Raw genomic sequence first — 16256 nt, 5'->3', positions numbered from 1 at the left:
TGCCTTTCCTCAGATCATGTAAGTCTGTATATTAAAGATTTAGCCCCTTTCATTTCTATATGTATCATGATACTATCGTTTGAGCTTGCTTTGAACTGTGTGAACAAGAGTGAACAGTACTGGACTAAACAGGTGACCAGACAGCCCTGGATTCAAAACTAGTCTTCATATTTTACTAGTTTGGTAATCCTGAGCGTCAGTCACCCTAAATCTAAATGGGGTGGTTTGGTGGAACAGTGATATTAGATGTAAATCATTGGCACAATCCTTGTGCTAGGAGCTCAATTAATGCTCCTATTTTACTCCTACTTTTGCTTCAGTCACTCTGATTATTGAGAATTGCCTACCTGTCTGCTTTAAGTCTTACATATTCCCAAAAGCATGATATATAGTGATTGCCTATTAGGATTTTGCATTGTGTTCCATCAGCATACTCATTAAATCATCAGGATTTTATTTTTTGTTTCTTTTAGAAAGAAGAAATCACTAATTTCCATGATTACTTTAGAAAATATACACAGAAGTTTCAAGAAAAAATTAAATCATCCAGGGATTTGAATTGTTATAGGAAGGCTTTTAATAGTTTTTCTTAAATGTATTTAAGCACTAAGCCTCTGTACTCCATGACCCTACTCAAGAGCCTTTACACTGATTGCATCTTTTATCACCCAAGTATATATTCCAAACAGAATGATCTCTGGAAAACAGTATGAAATGTACCTCACCTCTCTCAGTTTGTGTTATCCTCTGTCTAAAATACTTCCTTATTCCTAGGCATCCCCATCTATCAAATGCTGCCTTTAAGACCCTTTCTCAAGTATTATCTTCAAGAAATATTGTCCTTTTTCCACTATCCCAAACAATATATGTTCTTTTCATTGATTCTTCAGAATATTTTATATCACTCTTACTGCAATTAATATTCAGTGCTCCTGCTATTTTTTATTATATGTAGTTTATATACTCCCATAAAAGACTATAGACTATATGCTTTTCTTCTCTGGTTCTACCATCATTCCTGAAGCAATTCTGTTCACATTGTAGGCATTCAGTAAAAATGTGTGGAGCTGAACTTGTACGTGGACTATGATGAATCTGATAAGTAACTTTTATCTGCTACTTCACTCAGCCTCAAGTATAGTGATCAGCTTATAATAGACACTCAAATGCCTGAAGAATAGGAGTATATAAGCCATCATTCTCTTTATTTTTAACTAAGGTGTAAGTATATTAACAACACCTATATTAAACATCTATTATATGATTATACCATGAAATCTGATAGCTGCCTTCAATTTAATTGGAAAGAAATAAATAAATTATAAATAATGTGTGTTTGACTCAAGAAGACAAATGTTTCAGTAGCAATGGAATGGCGAGTTCAGTACTTTGAGTTTTTGCATTGTTAGAGATATCCCCTGCTGTCTGAACTCAGAAACCAAGTAGATTTTGATATCATTTATATGGCTACTTTACAGTTATATTTGCACTACTGGGTGTATCTTGAAAAGAAATGAACATGTTTACAGTGTACACTTGTATGCAAATGTTTGTAGTGGCATAATTTGTAATTGCCAACTAATAGAACTGCAGTGTCCATCAGTTGAATGAATAAGCAAAATGTAATATAGCAGTGCAGTAGAATATTGTTTAACTATCAAAGTAGTAATATATGCTGTAACATGGATGAACACTGAAATAATTACACTAAAGAAACCAAAAACAATAGGACACATACAAGGTATTATCAAAATAGAGTGAATATTTAAATTTTAAAATTCATCACAAAAGACACATTGCCATTAATCTTTCTCAGAATACTTCCCCCAACTTAAAACACTTATCCATCGTTCTTACCACTTTCTAAAGTAGTTCTAGAAGTCTTTTTTGTGTGTGTGTTTATGAGATGTGGTCAGAAGTATGGTGAATGCTGCTGTCCAACAGAAAGGCAGACTCCTGAGAATATTATAATGTACCCTACTTCACCTTATTCACTGGGTCTGGTACTTTGTGACTTCTCACTCTTCCCCAGAGTCAAAATAACCATGAAAGGTAAACATTTTGAATCATTCAAGGACATCAAGGCAACATGACAGTGTAGCCAAAGACAAAAAAAAAAAAAAAGTTTTTCAGAACTGCTTTAGAAAGTGACAAGAACTATGGAATGTGTCCAAAATGATAGGGAGTATTTTGAGGGGGATTAATGGCAGTATGTCTTGTTATGTAATAAATGTTTCTTTAAACATTAATTGTATCTTTAATCATACCTCATAGTCTGATTCTGCTTATCTGAGATGCCTAGAACAAGCCTAAAAATGCAAAGTACAGTAAATGGATGAATATGGAAAGTGACTGCTAGTGGATATGGGAATTTCTTTTGGATGTGATGAAAATGTTCCAGGATCACATAGTGGTGGTGGTAGTTGCACAACCTTGTGTATTGAAAACCACTAACATTTTCTCAAAGAAGAGACTTAGTCTTGAAATATGAAAGATTTTCAGAGGGGGTAGAATGAAAAAATCAAGATATGAAAGTAAGAAAGGGATTATTCTTCCTTGGCTTGTAGAGAGAAACAGAAATGCCTAGGTCTGGGCCAAGAAGTATGCTGCTCCATGACACTCCACATGTAAGTATGTTGTGAATTAGCTTGTGGCTATCCTTTGTCATAATAAAGTAGGCAGCAAGGTGCACTGTTAGACTACATAGGAGAAAGACAGCTTAAGCTCTTAAGGAAAGGTCCAGATTCTTCCTGATGAGGTCAGAGCTGTAGTACTAAGACCATTCAGTTTCTATGTGAAAGTCAAATGAATTCAGAGGATGGCAGCAATCAACATGAAGTTTCTACCGAAGATGGGAGAACAGAGACCAGACAAAGATAATAGAATTTAATTATAAAATTACCCCCAGACAGTTAAAGCAGTTAATGAGGAGGAATAAGAGCTGGCATTTTGGAAAAGTCAGTACAGAGTAGGTATTCATTTGAAGAAGTACTTTAAGTACCTTTTATGCCAGGCACTATTAAATAAAACTATAGCAATTTTTTAATTTTCTTAGGTTATTTAGTTTTGTTTTGTTTGGTACCAGGGATCAAACTCATGACCTAGTACTGCCCGGTAGGTGCTTGTACCGCTGAGCTAAACCCCCAACCCATTAGGATATAATGTTAGGAGTAGGATTATTATTAGTTTTTATTGTTGTTTGGGTACCGAGAGTCAAACTCAAGACCTCAGGCTTGCTGGGCAGGCACTGTACCACTGAGCTAAATCCCCAGAATACTAGTTTTGAGTAGGATTATTAGTTTTAAAGATAGAGTCATGTTACAGTTCTCAGTACAATAGCTATGTTTTTCTAACAGAGTGTGGTAATTTTTGATGCCAACAGCAACATTCATCAATACATTTTCACAAAGGTTTCAAGAGCAAAATGTTTTGGCTACTTGAATAGGCATAAAATTATTATTTTTGGTTCCTGTTTTTTGTTTTGTTTTGGTTTTTTGTTTCTGTTTTTGTTCTTTGAGATGGGATCTTATTAGTTATTAATTGCCTAGAATAGGCTTAAACTTGTAGTTCTCCTGTGTCAACCTCCCAGAGTGCTAGAATTATAGGTGTATATCATCATAGTTCCTATTTTTAGTATGTTACCCTACCATGGAACTGGCATCTCTTGAAACATGAGAGATTTCAAAGTCTTTGTATTTGCTTTCCCCATTTGAAATGATTTCTTAAAAGATATGAGTTTCCAGGGACCTAAAAACTGAAACCATCCTCTAATTTCAACTAGTTCATAATTCCAATTCCTATTTAATTAAATTTTTTTAATATTATACTAGATGTTTTCACGTGTTTTTTTTTTTTTTTTTCCTTTTGGTTTTTTGAGATAGAGTCTCACTATGTAATTTAGACTGGTCTTGAACTTACTATGTAGCCCAGATTGGCCTCAGAGCTTCAGTCATCCTCCTGCCTCAGCCTCCCTAGTGCTGGGATTACAGGTATGTACCACCACACCTGGCTTCATATGTTATCTAGTAATTTGGCATGTTGGCATGAAAAAATTGAAGCTTACAGAAATTAAATCACTTGCCCAAAGTCACTGACCCAGTAAGTGATTGAGAAAGGATTTCAATGAAAATCTTGTCAAACCAGTGATTATTCTTATAGTTTATTCTCCTTCAGTGTTACTACTACTAAAATTTCCTGGGGACAGATTGCTACAGCTCAGAAAAAGGAAAAACATTACCAGAAGAATGTAAATTAGAAAATGAGTAGAACTTAGACAAGCAGGCACTGACACTATGCAGATAGCAGACTAGTTAATTGAACTATTTTGAGAGTTTTGTCCCCCCAAACTTGTCACCCACCCATATACACACTAGGGAGCCTCCAGTATAGAGAAGAGGATCTTGGTAGGCTCCTCCAGGGCTTTCTCTGTTTCTCCCTGGTAATGAGGTATATCCTGCCCCCAAAGCTTTGATGGGAGCCACAGGGACAGAGGAAGGAAGGCAGTGTTAGAAAAACAACTGCCTTTGGTTGGATTTCTCTGACTGTAGAAAGAGCAAATAAATACCTTGGACCTAAGAGAGTGCCACAAAGTAACCTTTTAAACAGTTAGCTTCAAAAGTAATCTGGTAACAAGGGTATTTGTAAGATACATTCATGCACCATATAATGACATTTCAGTCAACTAAAAACTACATGTACAATGATATATACCACAGAGGCCACAGCAGGTTGTACCATCTAGTTTGTGTAAGTAAACATGCTAATATGATGTTCGTATAACATCAAAATCGCCTAAAGACACATTTCTCAGAACATGTGTCATTAAGCAGCACAGGATAGTAACAAGCTATATATTCAAAGCATGGGATGTGGTAATAAGAAGAGAGATTTCACTTTTACACTTTACACAAGCAGCATATACTTACTGTTTGAAGCCCATGAAGCTGGAAATTGACCACATGTGAGGCTGAAACATGGCTATCCCAAGAACAAAGAGTGCCTAGGGCAAGCCACATGAAGAAGCTGCTTTGTCCCTGAAAACACCTAGCCCCAAGACATCTGAACATCTTGCTAGGACAGTGCAGTGTCATGTGACATTAAGTTGCTAAAAAGGTATAAATAAATGCCCCTGCATCGAGGGGACAGTTCCTTTCCTCCTATTTGGAGAGTAAGGGCTCTACCTGACCCCAGCTTTGTCTCTTCATTTTCTCATTCTCTTGCATTCCTTCAACCAGGGAACCCATGGGCCGCATGTGTCTCAGCAACTTATAAGACATTTTATATAAGGAATATAAAGCGAAAGACATCATGTTCCAATTTTAGCTTTAGTGAGATAAAATATGGTACCAATCTATAGATATGGCAATAATTGTCCACATTTACATACCAAATAAGTGATAAAATGGGCACTGAAACTCAGACCTACTTTCTGGTCCATTTTACTAAATTGAACTAAATGAAAAGAATAACATTTGTGGTGATTTTGTGATTTCTGTTTATATTATGTAATGTAATGATAGTGTTTTAAAAAGATCATTTATCCATGTACCTTAAATATAGTAATAAAAGTCTATGTACCATATTACTGAATGTTTAATAATAACTTAGAGTGACAAATAATACTGAAGATCAGGTTGAACTGTGATGTCCCAGATAGACTATCTGTAACCTCCACATAGTAATACTATATTCATATCATAGTATTACTATGATATGAATATAGTATTATAGTACCTTCACATAGTAATACTATATTCATATCAGTTCCTCCATTGTTGGGATAGAGTACACAGATCTTTGAAAACTATTTTGGAAATGCTTTCTTTTAATGATACTCACATTTGTATTTAAGTGTATGAATTTTTAAAAAACTGAGTTCTCATCATCTTCCGTCTTAAATGAACTAATGCCCTTACTTCACAGAAATGGCCTCTAGCTATTGTACTTTTTTCTTTCCCAGCCTTAGAATTCATTTCTCCCCTCTCTTTCCCATTCCTGCTGCTTTTGTTCATTTGCTCCACAGCTTTCTGTTGACACAGACCTTTCATTTTTGTTGCTAACAGTGTCACATATCAGTAGTATGAAATTTTCATACTTTAGAGTCATTCCTCTTACAGGGCTTATTACAGAAAAAATATTTAAAAGCACAAAAGTTAATAGCACTGACAGCTACGCTATCTAAAACATTGAGAGCTTCTAAATATCTAATGATGAAATAGTGGTTAAGCAAATTATTACCTAATAGATAATAGACAGTAGACTAATAGACATTCATTTCTAACTTTTAATTTTACTTTAAAGAGGATAAAACAAAATAAACCAATCAAAATAAACCAGTGTAAGAGATACAGAACTTCAAAACATGAAATTGACAATAGTTTTCATAATTTCTTTTGATGTTTTCAAAATAGCCACAGATATCTTTGGACATAGTAAAAATCAAACAGAACAGAATGGAATAGAAACAAAACAAAATAATGAATGCATTAAAGGATTTCAAAGCAAGCCAATAGTAAATTCAAAATTGCTACTATAATATATCTTGCTATCTTTGAAATAGTGTCTCCTGCCATCAGGTTTAACAGAATTAAACAAAACAAAAGAGAATAAAACCAACAAAACCATAGAAATGATAGAGGACCTCAAAACAAGACCATAGGGAATCAACAAGGGCTACCAACCCTCAGGAAATGCCCCCTAGAAACCACACTGCATATTGGTATCTTGTGAACCTATGATCAGACCTCGGGCCCTAACCCTGCAATGTTAGTGAAACACCAAAGCACACAAGGCATCCAATTGCACCTGTGTTTCTCAGGATAAACAGGTTGCTTGGGGGGGCATACCCCTTGCTTGCCAGCCTGCACCAAAAGGGGTTAGGATCAGGCTGTACCTAGTATGGCGGTGGCCTACACATGGTGCTGGTTCCCAGACTGGGCTTGTCTGCTGGTACAGCCATTGTTCACTCTCCCCCAAGTCCGCAAATGGCCAACCATTCATTTCTCATAGTAGCTTCTTTTAAAATACTTTGAAGTTATTAAATGCTTTTACAAAAATGAAAAGGGGGAAATAAACAGAAAAAAAGCAAAGTAAAAAGATTGAAGAGATCAGTGTAATTATAAAAGCAGTATTGAGCCAGGGATGTAGCTCAGTGGTGTAGGCGCCTGCCTGGCAAGCAGGAGGTCATGAGTTCGATCCCTGGTACCAAAAAAAAAAAAAGCAGCATTGAGTAGTTATTAAGTAATGATGCTCTAGAGTGAAATCCTAACTATCACTTACTGATATGTGATCTTGGAAATAGTAATACTATCTACATTAAATTAATAAATCCAGGTAGGGGGTTTACCTCATCGGCACAAGCACCTACCTGGCAAGCACAAGATGGTGAGTTTGATCCCTGGTACCAAAAAATAATTAATTAATCAGTACAAAGTACAAAACACATAGAAATACTGTTTTGTTATGAGCATCTTTCAGACATAGCTCATTTAATATTCAGAGCATCACAAGAACCTACAATAAAAACTTGTCAAAGTTACCAAAGGTTTTCTGCTAGAAGCAGAGGAGAAGCTATTAATCTCATGGAGATGAGGAGACAAAAATTGAAGTTAGAGACCCACAGATAACGATTTAAAAGACCAAGAGCCTGGAGAGAAAGACAACACTAAGAAACCAGTTTTCTGAATTTATTTTACCCTTATATTATTTGCTGCACAAGATCCAGAACTATAAGAAAATTAATTTGTATTGCATTAAGCTGGTAATTTTGAATAATTTGTTGGAGGAGAAATACAAAAACTATGATAGAGGCATAGGAAAAATGATGAAAAAATCTAATATACATGTTATTATTGAAGGAGAAAGAAAAATAGGAGAAGCACACATTTGTAACAAATTGATAATAAAAATACATCCCAAACTATGTGTGAATCAGTTAAATCTATTCTCAATGGGAAATTTATACCCTTAAGTTCATATATTAGGAAAGTTTTAAATCAGTGATCAAAATATAAATCAAAATTTAAATCAGTGATCAAAATATAACTCAGTTCAGGAAAAAATCAACAAATTAAACCCAAAAGAAGTAGAACAAAGGAAATAATGAAAAGAAGAAAGTGATGTAATGAAAAAAAATGTCAAATGTGGTGGCATGTGGCTGTAATCCTTGCTTCCCCAAATGTTAAGAAGCAGAAAGATCACAAGTTTGAGAGTATCCTAGATAACTTAGCAAGACCTTGTCTCCAAATGAAAAATGAAAAGCTAGTGGAATATGGGTATATATCAGTGGTAAAGCATCTCTGGTTTGGTCCCTAATATCTCATAAAAATTTTTAAAAAGAAGTATACAGTATGAAATACTATCTAACAAAGCAAAAGTTAGTTTTTTAAAAGGTTTTATAAGATACAGACTTTCAGTAATACTGATCAAGAAAAAAGAAATCATGAAAACATTAATAGGAAGAATAGAGAATCCTTACAGATTCTGTGTGTGTTACAAAGGTTTAAACAGTGTTACGCAGACAGAGTTGAAATTTTGGGTGAAAGGAAGAAATCATTAGGTACATTTTATCAAAATTGACACATGAAATAGAACATCTGGGGCCAGGGATTTAGCTCAGCAACATGAGCACCTGCCTTGCAAGTGTGTGATTGTGAGTTCAATCCCCAGTACCGATAAAAAAAAAAACAAAATAGAACATCTGAGTGTGTTTTTATCTGTTAAACAAATTGGATTCATAATTTTATATTCTTATATAAAGAATATCAGGCCTAATTGACTTTCCTGGAAAATTCTTACAAATGTTAAAAAAAAAATAACCTTAATCTCATTCTAGCTCTTCTCTAGAGTATAGATCATCAAAGCCTAGGCACCCAAACCTGACAATCATATGAATTTTGACCCCTACATCACAGTACATACAAAACTCAATTCCATTTGAATTGTAGTATGTGAAAGATAAAACAAAAATTTAGGGAAAACTGGAAAATATTTTCATGATCTCAGAGTAGATGAAGACCCCAAAAATAAGCCAAATTGTATTAAAATTAGACACTTGGTTCATCAAAAGATAGCAGTATGAGGGTGAAAAAGTAAGTGAGTGTATGTATTTGTAATATCTGGACCCCAACAAAGGACTCGAAGAGCCTTATAAATTTCCTTTTGAGACAACATGCTACTCTAAATATTCTTCCTTTTAGTGAGCATACATACAGATTTCTTTTGGGGTAGTGGAGTTAGAGATATCTGTAATTACTAGACCATATAGCCAACTGAATAGGCACACTACAAAAGAAATGCTCCAAAGGCTTCCAGTGCATTGGAGCATCTATAATCCCAGCTACTCAGGCTGAGGCAGACAGATGTCAAGTTCAAGGCCAGTCTGAGAAACTGAGGGAGACCGTGTCTCAAAAAAAAAACTTTTTTAAGAACTGGAAGTTTAACTTAATGATAGAGCACTTCCCTAGAATGTACCAAGCCTTATATTCAATTCCCAGTATACAAAAAATGCACCCCAGTAGTCATACTTGTATCAAATAAATGCATATTTAAGCCATACTGAGGTAATGATATATATCCACTGAAATGGCTAAAATTGAAAAGACTGACAAGTACTGATCATGTGGAACCATAAGAGTTAATGTTTCTGGTAGGTACATAAAGAATTACAACATTTTGGGGAATTAGTTGGACTTTGTGGTCTTAGTGCAGTGGCAAGTGTGCTACAGTGGGTTATTTGTGTCATTGAAAGCTTTAAAAAGGTTCACCATCACTGGTTTAGCAGTTACAGATACCTCTAACTTCACTGTTCCCAGGTATACCACCCAACAAAAATCTATGAAGTATTCACTAAAAGGCAAAAATATTCATAGCATTCTTAGTAGTCTATCTGACCATCCAAGTAGAAGGGGTTAATAGAGCTGCTTATTCAACAGGATGGCCAAGATTAATACTGAGCTAAAAAAGAAAGATACAGATGTGTATATGAAACAATCAGAATAAATCTAAGGTTAAAACCTCTGCTGTAATGGTGAATAGGAAGAGAGTAAGATGAGGGACTCCTAGATTGTAGTAATGTTTATCCTGATGCATTTGTAACTAATACAAATGTATATAACTGTACTTAGACTTTTAATAATTTTTGTTTTAGATTATATACTTAAACCTGTTACTGTGCAGATATATACAGAATTACTTTCCTATACATCTACATACAATCCATCATAAGGTAGATCACTAGTAATTTCTCTGCCGTCAATAACATTTTATTTAATCTCTTAGCAACATTTGAGAGGGAGGTTCAGTCCTTTTCTTGGATTGAACCTAGGACCTTCATGCAGAGCTACATCTTCAGCCGCCACCACCTGTTTTGTTTTACTTGAAACAGGGCCTTGCCAAGTTACTGAGTTGCCCAGGTTGTGCTTAAACTTGCAGTCTTCTCAACCTCCACGAGTGCTGGGATTACAACAGTTTTTGTTTGTTTGTTTGCTTGCTTGCTTGCTTGCTTGCTTTTTGCTTGCTTGCTTTTTTCTTGAAATACTTTGAAACCACTGCCTCTGTTCATATCTTATAAGTCTCCTTTGCAACCTTCTATTTAATCTTCAGGGGTGAGGGAACATTCAGGGGGAAAATTTTTTTTTCACAAAAACCAGAAAAGACTCTAGCATCAAGTGGAAGTAAGCTCCCACCACTGGGGTCTGACATTATGGGGCACAGCACACAGGATCCAATTGTAGCTGGCATCTCCTTATACCTGGCTCTGTAGCGGGCTCTCTAGTGGGTAGTTGATACACATCATGTCACCATTTGGCTCTAAAACCTAAAAAGCCTGGAGTTTGTGCCAAAAGTCCCCTATTCAGTTACAGGCTCAGAGATCTTGACCTCAGTGCCTTGAATATGACCTCTTCATTCCCAGCTCAGTGACCAGTATGCTTCTTTCTGCCTGCGTATCTTTCTCCAGACACTTAACAAATCCTCTGCTTAGAGATGCCATTTTAGATGTCTACTAGCTCTATATTTTCTGTTTATTTGTTCTATGTTTATCTTGTCTCTTCTACCATCATGCAGATGCTGTGAAGTTCTATTGAGTTCCTCAGGACACAGCCCTGCTTCTTTTTTTAATCTACTATTTCTCCCTAGGTTATGCCTTACATTCATGATTTGAAATACTACTTACAGTATTTGCTGAATATGCCTGAACTTCTTTCTCCACTCTGACTTCTCTCATGTACAGATTCCAATTTGATGTTTTGTCTTCAAGTCATCTTAAAATGAACCTAGCCTAAACTTACATTTGCTTGTTTTTCCTCTGATTCTAACATCTCAACCTGTAAATTTCTCAATTAGAAATCTTGAGACCATCACACATACATGTGTGTGTGTGCGCGCACACACACACAGCCCCATCCATACCACTGCAAGATTCTGCTGCTCCTGTCTAGTCTCACTACACCTTTAAGGTCATAGCTCTATCTAAGCCCCCAACATGCAGTGGTGGACCACTGCAGTAGTTCTCCAGGTGGTCTTTCTAGTTCTGTTCCTACCCATCCTTACACACCCATTCTTTACAAATAAGTTAGTAGGATCCTTTAGATCCTACTTAAAATTCCTCAAAGGTTTGCTCTTAAACCTTAGGGAAAATCCAAATCTTTAACTTAGCTCCATGGAACCTAGTTCCTGACTATCTCTTTGCTAGTCTTCTCCACTCATTTTCTGCAGCCTGCTTCCTCTGGAGCACAAATCCCTTCCCTCCTCAGTACCTAATAAGCTTTTTCCTCAGCATGATGGGGTGTACCTCTTGAACATGAAGCTTTCAGTTTATGTATTGCTTCTTCAGAGAGCCTCTCTCCCTGCCTGCCCATTTAAATGACATCTTCTGCTGTTCCATGACTTTGTTCTTTTCTTTCATTGCATTGTCACAGTTTTAGTTTGTTTATTGGTATATTTGCTTAATGTGTTTCACTTCAAACTAATTTTCATGATGGGAGAGACTCTTCACTGTTGTATTGCTAGTATATCTAGTACCTGTTACATGTTTAGGAAATACATAGTAAATGGGAAAATGCATCATACAACCTTAGTTAACTAAGGTCAACTGTGGGGTTAAGAACTATCTTCTAAGTGTGTGCTGTACGCTAGTGCATAGAAGGATTGCTTACTTTCTTGGTCCTTTTCAAAATTCCTGTCTTGAGAAATCACTATCACTGTCAGGCCTGAAGACAGTTTAAATGATTAGCCAGTCTCACTGCTGCCTAAACATGGTGGTGTGGACAGGTATTATTCAAGCCACCAGAGGGGTACATGTACCCACATTTCTTAGATTGGAGCATTTTAGTACTAAAATCAGTTTTCCAGAACAGTGTTGGCTAAGAGATTTGTCTTTCTTAGAAGCCAGTGATTTAAAAAAATTAAAGCCCTACAATGAAAAGGTCATCTACTTGCATTTGCTTGCTACTGAGATTGCAGTATTGTTTGTTTAAAGATTATTAGCTGGTCGTATAAGTATGCCATAATGCCACAACAAAAAGTATATCACATCTTTTAATCAGAATAAGACAAAAGTAGCCACATTTCACAATGTGAATGTCATCTTAAATGCTTTGTAGGCTATGTAAGCCTGTTATCAGTTGATATTACAACATATTCTGCATTTTCTTAGCTATATTGTGTTTGCTTTCTTCATCTTAGACCTAGCTTTTAATAAGATAATTGTTTTTAAAGCTGATTTCCATAAAGTATTTTATGTATGGTAAAAAATTATACATCTAACAGTCTTAAGCAGCTTTCAGGCACTAGCATTTTCTAAAACTCATGAAAAACTGAGCTTGGTACAGTATGTCTGTAATCACAACTGCTCAGCAGGTTGAGACAGGAGGACCACAAGTGCAAGGCTAGCCAGGCAACTTAGCAAGACGCTGTCTTAAAAAAGAATGAGCTGTGGCTATGTAGTAAAATAGTGCCTAGCATGTGCAAAGCCCAGGATGTAGTCCCTAAAACTGCCTCCCTCAAAAGAAAAAAAATTATTTTGGTCTTTTTGAGGGAGGGTTTCACTATACAATTTAGGCTGGCTTGAACTCACTTTGTTGCCCAGGCTGCCTCAAAGTCACAGCAACCCTCCTGCATCAGCCTCCCAAGTGCTGGGATTATAGGTGTGCAGAACATACCTGGCCTCAAAATAAAATTTTAAATACCAGTTTTCTACTACCACAGTTTTGGTCCAAGTAAATTTCTTTTTCTTTTTCTTTTTCTTTTTTTTTATTTTGAAAGTAATAAAATACAACAGAAAAAGACAGAATAAAGCCAACTGAGACTGCATAGTGAAACTGGTACAGAACTTCACAGCAGGTTACCGGGATAACAGTAATAGGTGTCACAGTATATTTCGTTATCTTTACAGTAGTTGTTCTTTCAGTCACGTATATCAAAGTAAAAAGAAATACAGAACATTATAGAACTTATCAAAACAAAATATTGAATAGAGCAATACCATTAATCAGAATAAAGCAAAACAGTAATAAAAATATTTGCCTTCAAAGAGATAGTAGAAGGAAATCCCCCTTATTTGCCATGGTCAGCCTCCCAGGAGATACTCAGATTTCTGGTTCCCTTTTGCTAACGGGGGGGACAGGAGAAGGAGGGTAGGGGAAGTGGGATGTTTGACTCTAGGCCATGCACCAGTAGGTTCACTATTGCTTACCAGGAAGGTGAGCTTCTTGCTTGGTTTCCCAGGGTCCTAAGCTCCAACATGGCACGGATCTCAGGAGCCACTGGTGGTTCTCCCCCTGGAAGGGCCACAATCTGCCACACCGACACTGCTTACCAGGGAGGGGAGTCCAAGTAAATTTCAAAAAGAAATATATTACAAATTTAGCATTTGTTTGTTTGTTTATTTGTTTGTTTTGGTACCAGACATCGAACTCACAACCTTGTACTTAGCAGGGATGTGCTTAGCCACTGAGCTAAATCTCCAGCCCCTATCATTTCTTAATGTATAGTAAATGATGCATTGTAATGTACTCCTAAAGTCTTGATACTGTGTTTAGAAACTTCCTATAAATTAGGAAAATGTGATGAATATTTATATGCATGTTAGCGAGTGCAGGGCTCTGATGGTGAGGAGAAAGGATAAGGAAAATTTTGAATGCTTAGAAATGGCCAGGTTTCTAACTTTAGTATATAATTCTACCATTAGCAAAATTGTTATTCTGAGCACAGTACTTTTTAAAACTTCATCTATTTATTGATATTTCAAGATTTATCAGATTCATAACTATTTTCAGGTCAATAAAACTAGGAACTCTTAAGATTTCATAAGTATCTGCTGCCAGCTATGACTGAATATGTTTCTGAATCTTATAATCCTCTGATTGCTACTGCAAATCTTTCTCTGGGATTTTAAAATGTAGATCACTGACTCCAGAGCTGGTGAAGGAGTATGGGGAGTATCAAAGTTATTTCTGCAGCACTATGTACATTATACACATATGGTACATTTGTGCTGTAGAGAGCATGAGAAGATTTTAAATACAGAGAACTCTCCTATATTTAAAAAATCTTGTCGAGCTAATTGCCTATTTAGGGACTATATTAAATAAGTGTAAAAGTGATTTTTATGTTCATTTCTAAAAAGGGGAAAGAGCAGCTTTATTTTGCCAGAAATACAATGTCAGCTGCTAGCCATTTATTTCCTAGCAAAACAAACTGCTTGGATAATTCTAATTGGCAGATTTCTTCTCCCTAGTGTTTAATTAAAATCTTTTTCAGGCAGTACATGATACTAAGGATTGTGTATAGATTCATTTACTGCCCAAAGAAAGACTTGAGTCAACTATACCTTTCTGACTTACAGCCTTTTCTTATGTCTTCTTCAGTTTTTGTTTCACAGCACCATCATTGGCAAAGAATAGATTTTTTTTTTTTTTGCAGTTCTTCCATACCTACATTCACATGAGTAGAGCTATATTTCTTTGTGCAAAAAAATTACTTAGGTAAGTAAAACAATACTGATATGTAGGATTGGACCTGGTCTCTGTTTACATCCTACCCTAGAGGGCTGGCCTATAAATGAATATGGCTACTCAAAGGGGTTAGATGGAAAACTAGAAAGGAATTGATACAATTTTATCCTTGTTATTAAAAAATTTAAAATGTCTAGTGTGTGGTAAAACTGGTTCTTTTTATACATCAAGGATAACATACTGTTAATTAACAATTGGTCATCATCCAAAGGATATTTGAGTTCAAAGATGTGAAATTCAGAATATTGTTTGCAAATAGGATAAGTAGGTATAAGTCAGTACATCATTTTATGAACTGTTTCAGAAGAGAAAAAAACAATGAGCATACACTATGATTGTGAGGACTTTTCTCCATATTGTAATTGTAATTAAAATACAGGTTTGTTTTCAAACTGTGTTCTTTTAGAGACCAAAAAAACTTACGTTTAACTCTTAACTAGGCTTCATGTTTATTTCTACTTAATATTCATAATAAAGATGAACTATAGCTGCAGCTCTGTAATCTCCTATAACCTATAATCATCTTTCTATGCTCTCTTTGTCTTTCAAGCAAATTACATCACCCAAAACTTATAACCCACTTTACTACAACAGAGCTGTCATGTTTTGGGAGTCAGTGGAAAGTGGATACTGAAGTATAACTAGCATCATGGGATCTCAATTGGTTTATAGCTTCTCTTACCTTACTTGGTAATGCATTTATAATGGTACTGTGTGACATTCTCTCTCAAGAGGTCTTAGAGTTGATTGCAACAGAAATGTATTACAGGAAAGAAGATAGATACTGTAATTAAGAGGGTTATGAAAGATACCAAAAGTAGCTCTATCTGATAACCTGTTAATTTGAAGATCTGAAACATGTATTTAAATATGATACTGTGGAAAGTAATATTCCTAGTTTGAAAGTTTAGAGTAAAACTCCATCAAAAGTAGTTACAGAAAAAAAAAGTTAAAAGGGGCCAGGGATTTAGCTCAGTGGCAGAAGTGCCTGCTTGGCAAACGCGAGGTTGTGAGTTCAATCCCTGGTACCAAAAAAAAAAAAAAAGTAGTTTCATAAGTTGACCCTTAAATCTTTTGATATTCATTTATTACATCTGTTCTTATAATAGCTGGGTTATTTTAGTATTCTTTTGTTAAGGAGTAGTGGAGATCAGGGCAGCCTTTTATCCTTATTACATCCATATTAGTCATTTTGGCAAATCAGCTGGCTCTCACTCACCAGAGGAGTAAATTTGTAAAATG

At 35.7% G+C, this 16256-nt stretch overlaps 1 protein-coding gene across 4 annotated transcripts in view; it reads left to right on the top strand.

The window, feature by feature from the left end:
- Positions 1 to 16256, top strand: part of Hmg20a (high mobility group 20A) — a 65204-nt gene that overhangs the window by 3809 nt on the left and 45139 nt on the right. For 2 of the 4 annotated variants that reach the window (XR_010045643.1, XM_023562287.2), the window contains exon 1: positions 2609 to 2627. The exons of the other annotated variants lie outside the window; for them this stretch is intronic. Coding sequence is in view for 1 of the 2 variants with exons in the window: in XM_023562287.2 (XP_023418055.1) it covers positions 2614 to 2627 (14 nt within the window). In the remaining variant the exon portion in view is untranslated. Of the gene's footprint in view, positions 1 to 2608; positions 2628 to 16256 lie in introns of those variants that run through there. 4 annotated transcript variants of the gene reach the window in all.

This window comes from Cavia porcellus, unplaced genomic scaffold (genome assembly GCF_034190915.1).
Source record: "Cavia porcellus strain 051 isolate PalLab524CR breed Dunkin Hartley unplaced genomic scaffold, mCavPor4.1 scaffold_38, whole genome shotgun sequence".
Classification (NCBI taxonomy): Eukaryota; Metazoa; Chordata; class Mammalia; order Rodentia; family Caviidae; genus Cavia; species Cavia porcellus.
Note: the sequence above shows the minus strand (reverse complement) of the source record. Positions and strands in the feature narration are given on the sequence as shown.